The 17,500-nt window shown below is 42.3% G+C and overlaps 1 protein-coding gene across 3 annotated transcripts in view; it reads right to left on the reverse strand.

The window, feature by feature from the left end:
• LOC143298959 (solute carrier family 4 member 11-like) overlaps window positions 1-14,995 on the reverse strand; it is a 112,223-nt gene extending 97,228 nt beyond the window's left edge. For 2 of the 3 annotated variants that reach the window (XM_076612012.1, XM_076612009.1), the window contains exon 1: window positions 13,976-14,995. In XM_076612012.1, the coding sequence (XP_076468127.1) occupies window positions 13,976-13,998 (23 nt within the window). In that variant the 5' untranslated portion in view covers window positions 13,999-14,995. The remainder of the gene's footprint in view (window positions 1-13,975) is intronic. The other variant, XM_076612010.1, reaches the window with a different exon arrangement.
• Window positions 14,996-17,500: the final 2,505 nt, after the last annotated feature.

Raw genomic sequence — 17,500 nt, forward strand, 5'->3', positions numbered from 1 at the left:
GCTGAAGGGTTTGAATGACAAATTTGACGGCATAAAAGAAGACATGAAGAACATGAGTGACTCGTGTGCAAGTCTCAAAGATGACGTTTCAGGACTTAAAGAAGAACTCTCCAGTTTGAGACGAGAAAACGAAAAATTAAGAAATGCAAACGAAGATCTGCAAAAGAAGGTCGACGCTCTGGAACTAAAAACTGACGACTTAGAAGGGAGATCAAGAAGGAATAACATTTTAGTGTATGGCCTTCCAAAGAAAGAAAATGAAAGCTGGCAAGATTGTGAGGACTTGTTGTGCAAAGTGGTAAGGGACAAACTGGAACTTGATGGTGACATACCATTTGACAGAGTTCATCGTGTCAGCAACAAGCCCAGTGCAGCCATGGTGGCCAGGTGCACCTTCTACAAGGACAAGGAGAGGATCCTGAAGGCGAAACGCAAACTACAAGGTAGCAACGTCTTCATCGGGGAGGACTTCTCTCAACGAGTGCGGGACATCCGAAGAAAGCTGACTCCTTTTCTGAAGATAGCAAGGAACGAGGGGAAAAAGGCGACCATGGTGTTGGACCACCTGGTAATCAACGGAAAGAAGTTTGTCCTTGGCAATAATGACAATGTGTGCGAAGCAACCTAGGGAGTCGGCCGGCCCAGCCACAAAGCAAAACAGTCACCGTCTAAAATGTCCACCCACCCTGTTTCGCCAGGTAATCATCAAAGACAGTCACCGGCACACAGCAGTGTCACAAGCAATGGCAATGACAGGACAGGGTCGGTTAGGCCTTGCTGTGCACGTGAAAACTATGACTTCATAAACTGTGTCAGTGTTGACGCGGACTGTCCGCACACGGATTGTTCAAACGATGTTTATTTTGACAGTGTTCACAGGAATGAAGAAGAAAAGGATGAAAATGCAACAAACGATGATAACCATTTTGACACTTTGATGTTTCAAAGTGTGGATGATAAGCAAAATAAGCCCACAGACAGTGTGGAAAATGCAGGAAATATATCTTTTCTTCATTGGAATATTAGTGGCTTGATTTCAAAATTAAATGATTCAGAATGTATTGAATATATTTCTTCCTTTGACTTCATTTGTTTAGTGGAAACATTTATTGAAGAGTTTAAGTCTGATGTGTTTATGTCAAACCAACAGTTAAACTTTCTTCTCGTGGGCGACGATCAGGGGGAGTAATATATGTCTCATTAAAAATGAACTTCTCCCATATATACGTTACATCCCTTGTTGCTGTGGTCAATACTTATCATTTGTGCTGGACAGAAAACTGTTTAACTCACTCAGTACGGCCAGTCCTCTTTTCTCCTCTACACAGACCCCTCGGATGTCCAGTGGGTGTCTGAATGACCCAACCTTTAGCTTCCGTCGTCAGAATTGTGGTATTCTTTGTCATTCACTTCTTCAGTGTAAGAGCCTTCCGCTTGCAATATTTTGATAATGGTAATTGGGGTGAAACGCTGTTAACGTCGTCTCTTTCGCCGTTCGTATGGAGAGAGTTAACATTGATAAAGATATAATATATGTTTGTGCATATGTGAATCCAGAGAGTTCCCCATACTATGTGTCTTTTGATGTCAATAATGGTATTTGTGCACTGGAAGAATGTCTTGTTGACAATGTTTTATCACTTGGTGATGTTTACATATTTATATGTGATGATATGAACAGCAGAATAGCAAATAATATACCAGATATCACAGAGGAAACTGATTTCAATTTTCTTCATAAAAAGTATCTGTCATGCATAGAAATAAACCGTTGTTCTGATAATGAAACACTGAATTCCCAAGGAAAATATCTACTGAACATGTGTAGTAGTCTTGGTCTGTACATTTGAATGGTTTATGTAACGGCGACCGTGATGACGCTATACGTATATATCTGAAACGGGCAGTAGTGTAAATGATTATTGCATTGCATCAGTAGACCTTTAGGCAGATTACACGTACAAGAGAGGACAGAATCATCTTCCGCAGGAATTTTGTATTGAGAATATGAATAATGTGACAAAAAAATATGTAGAAAAAGATTTAAATTCATTCATTAAAAAATGTAAATGGAAATCTGATTATACTGAGCATTTTGTAAGCAATATCAAATGTTTTGAAACACAGCGAAAGTTAAATGCGGCGACTCAGTTAATCGACGCAGATGTTGATATGGCGTTGGATATGTTTAATGACATTTTGAAACAGCAAGCGGAATGTATGAAACGTAAGATATTTATTAATCGTGAAAGGGCTGGCAACGACTGGTTTGACCAGGAATGTGAAAGTGAAAGGACCAACTTACGTAGGCTTCTGAGAAAGTGTAGGATTACTCGTGACAAAGATGATAAGAATATTTTTTTGTCAGAAAAGAAAGGAATATAAGCATTTGTTAAGAAAAAAAAGAAAACGCTGCATAATAATGCAATGCTAATTATGTTGGAAGAATCGTCTAAGAATAAAAAAGACTTCTGGCACACTGTCAAAAAGTTTTCTCAAAGAAGAGTACAGCATCAGAACAAAATTTCCGTTGATGAGTGGTTTTGCCACTTCAAAAATATTCTTCAAAAAGAGTCTTGTAATGAAGAAACATTTAGTAATAGCATAGATCCTGATGAAAAGGGCACGATTTTAGAAAATTATTTTGTAAATGAAGAAATGGTTGACGATTCAGATCCTATTTTGGACAGTCCTATTTCGAAAGAAGAAATACTTTTTGCCATCAGGAAACTTAAGACCAAAAACGCTGCCGGTCCAGATCAGATAATTGCAGAAATGTTGAAACATTCGGGAGACTATGTGATAGATTTCTTTCTGAAATTGTTTAATAACCTGTTTGAAAAGGGCATATATCCTGAAAGTTGGACTGAATCGATCCTGTTGCCATTATATAAGAAAGGGGATATTAATGATACCAATAATTATAGAGGAATTTCATTTTCAAATGTTAGTGGTAAAGTTTATAGTTTTATCATTAATAGCAAGTTACAAAATTGGATAGAGCAGAATAATATAACAGGCGAACAACAAGCAGGCTTTAAGAAAGACTACTCTACCATTGATCATGTATTTACTTTACTAGCAGGCATTCAAAAGCAATTTGCTTATAATCGCAAACTTTACGTGGCATTCATTGATTTCGAAAAGGCCTTTGATTCCATTTCGAGAAAATTACTGTGACCAATTTTGAGAAAAAATGGGGTAAAGGGTAAATTATTTCAGTGTATTAAAAGCATGTATAAGGATGTAAAAGCGAAGGTTAAATGTGGGGCTAAATTTAGTGAATATATATATTGTACTGAGGGAGTAAAGCAGGGGGATGTCTGTCGTCCGGTGTTGTTTTCTCTTTTCATAAATGAATTAGCACTTGAGATAATCAATAATGGTAGTCATAGTGCAATTTTTTTCAGAATTCCTTGTAGAGCTATTTATACTTCTTTTCGCAGATGATATAGTGTTGCTATCTGAAACTGCCATTGGACTACAACTCAGTTAAACAGTCTCTGCAATGCTGCTGAAAATATCCAATTGAAAGTAAACATGGAAAAAAAGTAACGAAATGGTCTTTCGTAAGGGACGATTTTTAGCTGCTCATGAAAGATGGTATTATGGTAACCAAAAAATGCATGTTGTAAACACATATAAATACCAAAGTTGTTTCAAATTTACATGTCATGATTTGGCTTCAAAAGCTAAGAAAGCAGTTTTGGGTATTTTGAGCATTTTGTACAAATTTGAAAATAACTCTAAAGCTTTTTATGAAACTATTTGATGCACAGGTACAACCAATTTTATTATATGGAGCAGAGACATGGGGACTTGAGAAAGATTCACCTATAGAAAAACTACATTTGTTTGCTTTAAAAAGATTTCTTGGTTTAAACTGGTTTAAACTCCAAAAGATATGGTCTATGGAGAGCTGGGAAGATTCCCATTATTTGTGAATTCTTTCGTGTGATGTGTTTCCTACTGGCTAAAATTAACTCGTATGAATGATGAAAGGTTACCATTTAAAGCTTATAAAATGCTATATAGTCTTGACTGTAAAGGTAAATGCACGTGGGCATCCAAAAATTCGTTTATGTTTATGCCAATACGGATTTTCGTTTGTATGGGATAACCAAGGAGTAGAAGACATAAATAGTTTTTTGAAATGTTTTAAACAGAGAATTACTGACTGTAGATGGCAGGAATTGAATGATCACATTCAAAACAGTGCTAGATTTTCCTTATACGGAACGTTTAAAACTTCAGTTAGAATGGAGCCATATATTTCAATGGACTTAAATAGATATACCAAACAGGCACTGACAAAATTTAGATGTGGTGTTTCGGATATTGATGTTCATTTAAAAAGATATAAAACTGACGACTCACAAAATCGCTCATGTAACTTGTGTAATTCTACAAGTCACGATGAAACACATTTCGTTTTGGAGTGTCCAGCTCTTCATGACGAGAACAGAATTGATTCCGCAATCATACTGGAACTTCCCCATAAGAGTCAAATTAACACCCTTCCTCTCATCTGCTAATAATCAAACTAGTAAACATTTAGCAATATTTCTGTATAAATCTCTCAAACGGATAAGAGATGTTACATAAATTCTGCATCATGAATGTATTCATACCTTAAGTATGTTGTATTTCCTTTTCTACAGACAAAGGGTTGAATGATTACTTCACTTTGTTTACACCCCTTCAGTAGGGGCTATGGCCTATCTGAATAAATCATCTGGTCTGGTCTGGTCTGTCTCTCTCTCTCTCTCTCTCTCTCTCTCTCTCTCTCTCTCTCTCACACACACACACACACACACACACACACACACACACACACACACACACATCTTATCTCCAAAGTGGTCCATATCCCAGCGTTATCGGCCCCGAGAGTGTCTTCATGGTACCTCTTTGTTTTTATACGTGCCCGAGTCAGTTTGACCGAGGTCAAAGCGCACAGACCCTCTCCTCCAACCCTCCTTTCCTCCCCCCCCCCCCACCCAACCCCCAACCCCTCCCCTCGCTCCCTTCACCCCCTTTCGTCCCCTTTTCTTTGTTCATTCCCAGCTCAATTACCACAAACTGACGGGTCCAAATCCGCATATCTTGGGCTCATGTGTAAGTCAGACATCTATCGATTTGAACCTCCCATCTCATCACGCCCCTCTGTGTGTGTGTGTGTGTGTGTGTGTGTCTGTGTGTGTCTGTGTGTGTGCGCGCGCGTGTGTGTGTGTGTGTGTGTGTGTGTGTGTGTCTCAACATCGGAAGATCACGAGGTGATAATCTTAATGGCAAAATCTAAATAAGAAGCTTTTGAAGATTTGGCAAAAATCACTACGAACAAATACAAACTGCGTGGTCAGACAGGTTCGACATTTTCTTCTGTAGCCAGTGCTGGATTCTGTTGTATTGATCGTATATCTATGAACGAACGGGGAAAAAAAAATATGTGATAGGTGGCCTGTTTTTCTTCAAGGAAAGAACTTTGTCTTGTTTCAATATTTTCTTTCACCATTTTTATTCGTTCATAAATTCTAATGTTTTATTTATGCAATAAAACTTTGTTGATGCACTCACACGTCATAAGGACCTCGTGGCCAATGGCATTAAAGTGTCAAAGCGTCAGTCTCTCTCTCTCTCTCTCTCTCTCTCTCTCTCTCTCTCAAGAAATGATGCAGCATATCTGACTGATGCAGCGCACACTCCCACTCTCCCTAAAAAAAATCAACAGAAACTGCACAAGCACATGCACACGTGCACTGCCACGCACAAGTACACACGTTAAATAAAAGGTTCACATACGAACGCACAGCAGTGAGGTGCACTCATGCGAGTCGATTTTTTTTTCTGCAAGTTTATTTCATAATTGGTATATTTTTGTCACGTGGTGAATACCTCACACACACACACACACACACACACACACACACACACACACCGTCTCTGCATTGTGTATTCCATTATACACTGTCCTGTTCCAAGACTCACTTGCGCAATTTGTTATATGACTGGCCCCTTAAGCGATGGGATATGGGCCTCCCAGTGACTCTGTGTGTGTGTGTGTGTGTGTGTGTGTGTGTGTGTGAAAGTCAAAGTCAAAATTCTTATTTCATGATGGAAATTGAATAAGCAACAACTGCTTTTTTACATCAAGCCATCTGAATAATAGAAAACAAACAAAACAAATATAAATATGATTTTTTTTTTTTTAAAGAAAGAAAAAAGAAAGAAAGATAAAGAAGAAAAAAAAAGATGAGAAAGATAGATAAAAGAAAAACTGAAAAAAATAGAATCGCGCGATAATGAAATACACAGTAGCATTTCTGTTTCACACACATAAAACAAAAAACACGTACACATACACGAATTCACAACCCACACCTTTCGCATTCACATACCCCCTCATATAACACAAGTAAACCGCCAGCCAAAACACACGCAAAACATTCCACAAATAATAACTCTGGTGGTAACTAATAGACATACATTTGTGTTTTTGTTCATCATTTGCACAGTTGATAAGATGATTTTTCATGTTTTTCTTTAACACATATTCATTCTTCATATTCTTTAAAATGAGTGGAGGGATATCCCATAAGTTTCCACCGGGGTTTTGGAAGCTGGATTTACAAAGGTTATTTCTAGGTCTAGGTATACATAACATATGGTTGTGTCTGTGGTCATTAGTTTTAAAAGTTTCTGTGATCTTTTGGGGAGCATGTTTCCATATATCATATTATGCATGCAAACAGCCTTGTTGAAGAACAGCCTGTTGTGGAAAGATGATACATTAAATAATTTATAATCAATATGGGTCAGGGAGCTCGACTTCAACAAAACTAATTTTAATGCTCTTCTATAAATACGATGAATGAATTTTAAGTTTGTATTCATGCAGTTCTCCCATAGAGTTGATGCATAATCGATAATCGGCAGAATATGTGCACAGCAAAAAAAAAAAAAAAAAAAAAAAAAAGATCCTTGACGTAGGGATCTTTTTTTTTTTCTTCTTTTTTTTGCTGGAGAGTCTGGAGAGTCGTTTTACAAAGTAAGTCATATGGTCAGTCCAAGAGAGATTTTTGTCAATAAAGACAATGTGTTTGAAAATGTGTTTCATCTTTTGTCTTTTTTGTCGTGCAGCTACATACATACATGCATTTACTTTTCTGTGTGTGTCCCCTTTACTTCGTTCATTCCTAGAAATTCTACTAGAATAAGTAGAAATTGCCAACGAAGTCTAACTCAGCATAAAATCTTGGGCTTATTCAGAGGTCAGACATCTATTGATTTGACCCTCCCATCTCATCACGACCGCCCCCCCCCCCCCCCCCCCCCACCCTCTCTCTCTCTCTCTCTCTCTCTCTCTCTCTGTCTCTCTCTCTCTCTCTCTATCAACATCAGGAGATCATGAGGTGATAATCTTAATGGCAATATATATATATATATATATATATATATATATATATATATATATATATGTAAACCTCCCCTTGCTTCTATCGTAAAGAATAAGCCAATGGTCTTTACCCAACACAAAGGAAGTCGGATTCGGGGAAAAGACAGATTAGGATTCACTATAATAAAGAAAACACAGTCAGGCCCAAAGATGTTTCTTGTTCACTTTAATTTTGTTTCAACACTCTCTTAAGACTAAAAGGTGGAAAAGTTGCACTAATTGACTAACTCAAAAAAAGAAAAGGTAAAAGAAAAGAAAAGGAAGGGAAAAAAAGGGGAAAAAAGGGCTCTAGCAACCGTGGCCTGTAAACATCAATGCAAACCAACATAAGAACAATGCATTGTACGTTCATTTCCAGACTTACAGTTACACACAATAATATCAACATAGATCATACGTTTCCCCATCCAAATGGAGGAACAACATACAGAATCTGGAATAAACAATTCCATGGGGCTGGGTACCCCAACCCAAACTTCATACAAGAGCATATCATTCATGAGACACGTGATAAGGGAATGCGCTATAGTACGTAGAACCTTCAGTTCAATCAACTCATATAGCATTATTAGCTCTCCACCTTGGGTTTTGCGCAACGGGTCATCAGCGAAGACAACCCACCCAAAACAAGAACTACTTAAGTGATGAGACAATCACTCCATGAATAAGGTAAACACCATCCAGTTTAACCCTATGCCGACCAAGTCGGAACATCATCTTCCAATTATGTGGACCTCATTCATCCAACATCATTGGGTCACCTGATTCCCACGTGCTCAACCGCCAACGCTCATTAACTCGCTTTTACAGTCAATCACAATTTGGATAACTGACCACTGTCCGAACCTCAAACAATTGGTAGCAAAATATAAACTTGGCTTGAAGTGTGTATACACATGAGCAAGAAAAATAAACAGACATTCACATCTAACATGAATACATGGGTATATCATATATAACGAAACAATTATGAGGGAGAGAGAGAAAGAGAGAGAGAGAGAGAGAGAGAGAGAGAGAGAGAGAGAGCGAGTGCAGACAGGCAGACAGAGCGTGAGTGACAGAGGCAGAGGCAGCGAGAGAGAGAGAGCGAGAGCAGACAGACAGACGGGCAGAGAGCGTGAAAGGCAGACGGAGGCACAGAGAGAGAGAGAGTGAACAAGAGAAAGCGAGCGAGCGAGAGAGAGAGAGGGAGAGAGAGAGAGAGAGAGTATTCACACAGTTACGGGAAAAGAACGTAATGACATATTTCAGTCTTTAACATTATTGCGAACATTCCTTCATTAAACCAAAACTATATTCACTGAACATACTCATCCCAACTACAAGTACACCTGTCCATTAATACTAAACAACTGTCACCTATAAACACACTCTCCTTCATCATTATCAATTTCCCTTCATTTATTATCATTATAATTATTATTAATCCACGATAACCAGTAATCCCGAAATATTTATGCCCTGTATAGACCATCTTTCCCCAGTTCCTAACAAATTTTCCCCCGCAAAAATAATACATGGAACTCTCTAAAAAAAACACCCCCAAACACTTAATCTGCCACAACGCCAAAACAATATATAAAGACCCCGACCGTCGCATTTAAATATACCTTGGAAAACAAAACTGCTAAAACAACGCAAAACAATGAGCGCCGGCCGGATTAACCCCCAGTATCTTATGTTCAGTAATCTAACTTTTAAAGACAAAATATCCCAAAACATATCAAGACCTCCCAACACCTAATTCAACGTCTGGCTAAACTTTCTCCTTTTTTTTCCTCCCAATGGTGTATTCTCTCAAATACATACTTTACTTCCCAATCAACATCAAGACTAAATAGGCTTTGCAAAAATCACAAACAATTAATGTGTCCAAATGCAAACGCACAAAAACAATCAATTTCCATCACATCAATATAACCTCATAATGCACAATATAAAACATAATAACATACTAATATCAAAAAATAAAATCTCCTAGCATCAATGACAAAATGAAAATAAAATATTTCCACACACCTGCTTTCCTGGCCACATCTCTCAGCACATACTGCTTCTAAAAGGGTTGGGCACTAACTGACCCCCCGCCCTTCCCTACGCGACTACTTTCAGCAAGAGTGGGGCACTAACTGACCCCCCGCCCTTTCCTATGTGACTACTTTCAGCAAGAGTGGGGCACTAACTGATTCCCCGCCCTTCTGTTCTGGCACTGGGGCGCGGTTCCTGAAATTATTACACCTCATAATTATTCACTAGGGCTATTCTATTTTAATTTTATTGACTAACCAAAATCTTTTTCCCCATAGATTCCAAAGTACATACATTCAAAACTGATTTCCTATTTTTTCATGTACATCATCTAAATCTCAACCAAAACTCTCTTACAAATAATAAACAAAATAATCAGGACTATTTTCTTAAAATTTACGGAATAGTCTACTCTCCCCGAGAAATCCCCGCGAAAATATAGCGTCCTCCCATCCCAGAGCAGCTAACAGCTGGCATTAACCATCCTGACTTCAACTTAAACAGAACTGACAACCCGATGGTATCAGAGGTGCACATTCCCGCGGTCAGTCCCTACACCTTTGACCACGAAAGCGCCTGTAACATTAGACGGCTAGCCTTCGGTTTCCCACCAGCAGCCTGGGTGCCAATAAACCACAAGAACAAACTTCATACTGGTACGCCCTGTACGGGTGTACATATATCTGAAGGTTTGAAGATTTGGTAAAAATCACAGCAAACAAATTGATACAAACTGCGTGGTCAGATAGGTTCGATATTTTTTTCTGTAGCCAGTGTTGGAATCTGTTGCACTGAAAGATGAATGAACGGAGAAAAATTATGTGATAAGTGGCCTGTTTTTCTTCAAGGAAAGAACTTTGTCTTGTTTCAATATTTTCTTTCACCATTTTTATTCGTTCATAAATTCTAATGTTTTATTTATGCAATAAAAGTTTGTTGATGCATTCACACGTCATTAGGACCTCGTGGCCAATGACATTAAAGTGTCAAAGCGTCACTCACTCTCTCTCTCTCTCTCTCTCTCTCTCTCTCTCTCTCTAAAGAAATGATGCAGCATATCTGACTGATGCAGCGCACACTCCCACTCTCCCTAAAAAAAATTTTTTTTAAATCAACAGAAACTGCACAAACACATGCACACGTGCACTGCCACGCACAAGTACACACGTTAAATAAAAGGTTCACATACGAACGCACAGCAGTGAGGTGCACTCATGCGAGTCGATTATTTTTTCTAGTGCAAGTTATTATATTTATTTATAGTCTATTCATCTAAGATAATTCTAGTGCAAATCAATTTCATAAATGGTATATTTTGTCACAAGGTGAATACCACACACACACACACACACACACACACACACACACACACACACAGAGTCTCTGCATTGTGTATCCCATTATTCACTGTCCTGTTTCAAGACTCGCTTGTGTAATTTGTTATATAATTGGACCCTTCAGCGACGGGATATGGGCCTCCCAGTGACTCTCTCTCTCTCTCTCTCTCTCTCTCTCTCTCTGATATTCGACACCGAGTAGATTAACACTGCAAACAAACAACAGATCAAAACGTGCACCAAGAACCAGCTACGTTTACACAAAGCTACTGTCATTCCCGTGCTGAACAACGTAACACACTGACAGACAACTTCAGACTAAAAACATAATTACACATTATTACAGGGGTGTGTGTGTGTGTGTGTGTGTGTGTGTGTGTGTGTGTGTGTGTGTGTGTTTGTGTGTGCGTGTGCGTGCGTGTGTTTGTGTGTGTGTGTGTGTGTGTGTGTGTGTGTGTGTGTGTGTGTGTGTGTGTGTGTGAGTCAAAGTCAATTTTTTTTTTATTTCAAGAAGATAATTGAATAAGCTTTTTTACATCAAGCCATGTCTGTGCGTGTGTGTATCTGTGTGTGCCTGTGTGTCTGTGTGTGTGTGTGTGAGTGTGTGTGTGTGTGTGATTGTGCGCGTGCGCGCATGTGTGTGTGACACAGGTTAAAGACAGAAAAGACAGCCGGTATCCTGTTCAGTGTGTGCGCACTCAGGTGACAAACAAAAAACGCAGTCTCATGCAAATGTATATCCACGAAAAAGGATTCCGCATGCTGTTTTCCTATGATTATGAACAACGTTAATATGTTCGCCTTTTTTTTTTCTTTTTGCGCGCGCGCGCGCGAGCATGTGTGTGTGTGTGTGTGTGTGTGTGTGTGTGTGTGTGTGTGTGTGTGTGTGTGTGTGTGTTTCTGTGCTTACTCCACTTACCCTCGTGAAATAATTCGTTTCGTTTCGCTTCATTTCTTTTCCTCTGTCTGTCTGTCTGTCTGTCTGTCTATCTGTCTGTCTGCCTGTCTCTATCTATCTAGCAGCTAGCTAGCTCGATGTAAAAAGCATATGGTATTATATATATATATATATATATATATATATATATATATATATATATATATATATATACGCATGCTTATTCAACTTTCCCCGTTGTTAAAAAAGTTTGTTCGTAAGTTTGTTCTCAGCACCACCACCACTCACCCACCCTTCCCCCTCCCTGTCTCTCTCTCGCCCCCTCTCTCTCTCTCTCTCTCTCTCTCTCTCTCCGAAACACACACACACACACACACACACGCACGCACACACACACACACACACACACACACACACACACACACACACATATATATATATATATATGTGTGTGTGTGTGTGTGTGTGTATACAAATATATATACACACATACACATGCACATTCACACACTGACACGTGGATGAGCACCCTACACATAAGACTGGTTCAATGGCACTCAGAGAAGTGTCTGAGGTACAAATTGGCAGGTGTGGGTTTCAAGGACTATCTATATATGTGCAGTCAGTCCTGTGGAACACACTGCCTTTCTCAGTACGTCCACGGGGATTACCCAGTTCGCTCCATGTTGTTGTTGTTGTTGTTGTTGTTGTCGTTTAATTATTTGAATAGTCACTGTTCCGTTCTGTCTACCACCTTAGTAACTGGTGTGCTTCCTGAACTTCTGCTCACATACCCCCCCCCCCCCCCCCCCCCCCCCCCACCACCACCCCACCATCGTCCCCCCTTCTGCATGCACATGTGTACACATACCAAACATGCTAGCGCACACGCACGGCACGCACACGGCAAGCGCTGAACGGGCGCCCGAACCGAGTTTAATACTGTAAGTAAAACCTCTTCATAAATATTAACTCTCTCCATACGAACGGCGAAAGAGACGACGTTGACAGCGTTTCACCCCAATTACCATCATCAAAATAGTGCAAGCGGAAGGCTCTTATACTGAAGACGTGAATGTGGACAAAGAATACCACAATTCTGACGACGGAAGCTAAAGGTTGGGTCATTCAGACACCCACTGGACATCCGAGGGGTCTGTGTAGAGGAGAAGAGAGGACTGGCCGTACTGAGCGAGTTAAAATGATGAAACGATAGGCAATTTGCGCTGGCATGCAGACGGATGTGGATTGCTCGTTAGGTCCGATTCAACCAACCCCCTTTGCCTCCCTCACACACACACACACACACACACACACACACACACACCAACTACATTTTTTTTTATTACTGATGATGATGATGATGATGATGAGGCGGAGGATGATGACGGTTGTTGTTGTTGTTGTTGTTGCCGTGTTCTGTCGTGGTGGTGGTGGTTGTTGTTGTTGTTGTTGTTGCCGTGTTCTGTTGTGGTGGTTGTTGTTGTTGTTGTTGCCGTGTTCTGTTGTGGTGGTGGTGGTTGTTGCTGTTGCTATTATCACCATCATTATCCTTCATTATTATATCATTATTACCATTATCAGTTTATGACTCATCTTCTTCATCATCATCATCATTATTATCATTATTGTTATACTCTAGAATCTGTTATACAGACAAGCAAACTCACGAAAAAGCAATTGTTTTTTTAACAAAAAGAGAAAACAGACGAAGGCCTAAAGGTATTGGAACAAGTCAGCCCTATTGACCTAAAGAGTATTCGAACAGGCCTAAAAAACCTAAAGGGTATTTGAACAAGCCTATTAGCCTTAATAGGGTGTTAAAACAGGCCTACAGACCTAAAGATTGTTCGAAGAGGTCTATTGGCTTAAGATGCAGTGTATTCGAGAACGCCTGTGAATTCAATCATGTACAATGGGGGGGGGGGGGGGGGGGGGCGGATCCGAAATGCAGTGATAGACCCACCGTGACAGGCAGGCTGAAAGTGAGAGAGAGAGTGAGAGCAGATACTGACACAGAGGCAGACAGGCAAACAAACAAACAAAAGACCGAGAGATCTCGCCAGAACAGAAAGGAAGACCGACACTGAGGACGAGAGCGGACGAACAGACAGGTAGTCATACAGACAGACAGACAATCAGGCGGACTGTTCAAAAGACAAAGCCAGCGGAGAGACTGGGGAAGGGGAGGGGGTGGTGGGGGGTAGGGGATGGGGGGGGGGAGAGGGGCAGCTGCTTGATTTGATAATCACTCACCTGTTTCTGAAGGCAGCAGACATGGTGACAAACAGAGAGGCAGGCAGACAGCCACACACTTCACTGGGAATCTGCTCCTAGCCACACGACTGACGAGCACCACAGCACCCAAGTCACACACCACTGCCAACGACCGTGTCAAACCAGTCCTCCTCCCTCCACTTCGCACTTCAGTGCACTGCACTGTCAGAGGTGAACTTATGTCAGAACTGGGTAAAAAAAAAAAAAAAAAAAAAAAAAAAAATCTTGGTCGAGTCCCCGACAAAATCGTTGAGCAGTGTTATTGTTTGTTGAAACTCCCAACACTCTAAACACTCTATCACGGGAGTTGTGTCGATACAATGGCAACAGAACGCCTTGCTGTCAGCAGCAGGGGGGAGAAAGCACGTGGTTCTTGTCTCCGGGCAGACCGCTTCACAGTGTGGAGGAAGTGGACGGGGGTACGGGGCGAGTTCCTGGGTTGTGGTACTATCAGGCACTGCTCGTCTGCTCAAAGAACAGCACAGTCTCTACCAGGATTCCACCAACAGCACTGTGGCATCTGTAGTGCCGGTGTGAGTGAGAGAGAGAGAGAGCGCTGTTGTTGCTTCTGTCGTCTTGCCAGCGTATACTTGTGATTATTGACAGCCGCTGTGTTTTCTCGCTGTTGCGGGTGAGGAGGAAGAGCAAAAGAAGCAGACCCTCTGGTGTTGTGAAAGCAAGTGGACAGTGTCTTGCTGGTTGTGGAAGGACGCGCTTGGCTCCGCCCCCCTCTCCCCAAGTCAGTGAGAAAGGAGTGCGGGGTGGCGGAGGGGGTGAGGTATTGAGTGAGGAGGTATGGGTGGGGGTGGGTGGGGGGTGGTGGAAAGAGTGAGGCACCCACACACATAACACGTGGAGTGAGCGCTGTCTTCGTTCTTCACGCCTGGCTGCCCACCATGCATGTGAATCGGCTGCAGGCCCTACGTGTAGCCACCCCTCCGTGGTGAACAGAAGAAAAGCTCTTGACAGGCCAACAAGGCGCTTCACTTGTCCGCGGTTCACTTCAGCGCGTGGTCGTTCGTTCGTTCGTTCGTTCGTTCCTAAGTTCGCACCACTCGGCAGAAGTCAAGGCCACAGTGTATTGATTTGCAAAGTGCTGTGCTGCGCTCTGTTCGCTGAAACACTCCTTCAAAGCCAGCGACAACAGTGTTAAAAAGTTGAGGGAGGGATAATGACTGAGATGGATGACACGGTTTTACAATATAGATAGAAAGAGAGGCATATATATATATATATAGAGAGAGAGAGAGAGAGATCTGTATTTCTCTCTCTCTCTCTCTCTCTCTCTCTCTCTCTCTCTCTCTCTCCCTCACTCTGTGTGTGTGTGTGTGTGTGCAGGACTTTTGTTTTGTTTTGTTTTTTCTTCTTGTTTTCTCTCCTTCCCATTAAATACATGTGTTATTGAAACTGATGTAGATTAGCAAGGACAGATTGGAAGAAGTGGCCATGCCTAAAATATTAATCCTTGAATAAAAATGTTTTGAGTTCCGAGTTCTGTGTGTGTGTGTGTGTGTGTGTGTGTGTGTGTGTGTGTGTGTGTGTGTGTGACAATATTCCTTGCTGTTGTCAGCGGTAAAGCCAAGAATGCATTTTATACTGGGAATGGAGTAATAAGTGTGGACACGCATGGGAAAACAGGCTGATAAATATTCAAACAGGCTGATGTACAGACACTGAGATATGTACATAAGTAGACTGCAGATAAACAGATTGGTAGGGAGAGTGTTTGACAAATTGATGAATAGATATGTAGGCCTGGGTAGGAAGACATGACACAGCTTTGGGGAGCGTGTCGATACTCCCCCGCGTCAATACTCCCCCGTGTCGATACTCCCCCGCGTCAATACTCCCCCGTGTCGATACTCCCCCGCGTCAATACTCCCCCGTGTCGATACTCCCCCGCGTCAATACTCCCCCGTGCCGATACTCCCCCGTGTGTGTGTGTGTGTGTGTGTGTGTGGTCGTTGTTGCTGCTGCAGTTGACACGGGGGAGTATCGACACGGGGGAGTATTGACGCGGGGGAGTATCGACACGGGGGAGTATTGACGCGGGGGAGTATCGACACGGGGGAGTATTGACGCGGAGTATCGACACGGGGGAGTATTGACGCGGGGGAGTATCGACACGGGGGAGTATCGGGCTGACCCCCAGCTGACAACGCCAGACAGAGAGAAAGGACAAGGGAAAGGAAAGGCATTGTAAGACAGTGTCATACTAATTCCTGTTTTTAAGGCATTGTCAAACTGTAGTTTACAGCCATTGACAGACAGTGTCATACAAATTCATGTGCATCGTAAGACAGTGTCATGCTAATTCCCGTTGTTTAAGGCATTGAAAGACAGTTTCGTACTAATTCCTGTTGTTCAAGGCATTGAAAGACAGTGTCATACTAATTCCTGTTCTTTCCATGAGAACGAGTGTGGACTGAGGAGAAAGACTGATGACGGTCGTCGTGTTGGTCAACGCTGTTTTAAACTGAGATGAAAAGGGGAGAGGAGTGAGCGGGGGGGGGGGGGGGGGGGAGACACAGAGAGAGAGAGAGACAGACAGACAGACTCCCAGACTGTAGAAGACAGACAAAACTGACTGACAGAGATAAAGGGGCGGACGGACAGACCAGCACGGACGTACAGAGTGACAGACAGACAGACAAACGGAAAATGTTGTCTCAGAGACGAGAATGCACGAAAAGTACGCGCTCCTCACATCGACACCCGTTAACTGTGGAGTAAGACCCTCCACCTTCCTACTCACTACCCCCCCCCCCCCATCCCCGAGCCCCACCACCCACCCCCCCCACGCCCCCCCCCTGCCCACCCCCAACTCCCCACACGCACCCCCCTCCACCCCTCTCCCCTCCCCCCCGTCCCCTCGCCCCCAGCCACACAGCCAGACAAACAGACAGCCTCCTGACGTGCTCTCAGGTGGATCAGTGGTAAAGACACCCTTTCAATCTCTTCCATTGACCTGTGTTGTATAATAAACATTTATGTACACATCTCGGTGTTGTGTTCCCTCTATGCCTTGTATTGAGGAACAGTGGTGGGAGGATGGGGGGGGGGGGGGGGAACTAGGGCCAGGGGAGGGGAGGGGGAGGGTTAGGTTACGGCGATGGAAAGAAAGGTGAAAAGTCTGAGTTTATTCTGTCTGTCAGGGGTGGAGGGAGGGTATGTAGGTAAGTGCTGGGGAGTGGAGTGGTAATGGGTTGGTTAGTATAGGAGGGGGGCAGTGGGTAGGGGGGGTACCTTGTAGGGGGGTATTCAGTGTCTGTAGTACCAGGCAGCTAGGGTACTCAGCGAGGAGTTCGCCAACTGCTGTGTACTGACTGAACAGCGGCGGGGACCACTGATATTTTCTCTCCTTTTGTCTCCTCCACCTCTTGGCGCCTGGGAGAGAAGGAGGGGTGGGGATGGGGGGTCGGGGGGGTGGGGGTGGGGTGTATGTCGACCTTGCTATGCCCTTGTCTGCCAGCTGTATATATATATATATATATATATATATCC

This window comes from Babylonia areolata, chromosome 24 (assembly GCF_041734735.1).
Source record: "Babylonia areolata isolate BAREFJ2019XMU chromosome 24, ASM4173473v1, whole genome shotgun sequence".
Classification (NCBI taxonomy): Eukaryota; Metazoa; Mollusca; class Gastropoda; order Neogastropoda; family Buccinidae; genus Babylonia; species Babylonia areolata.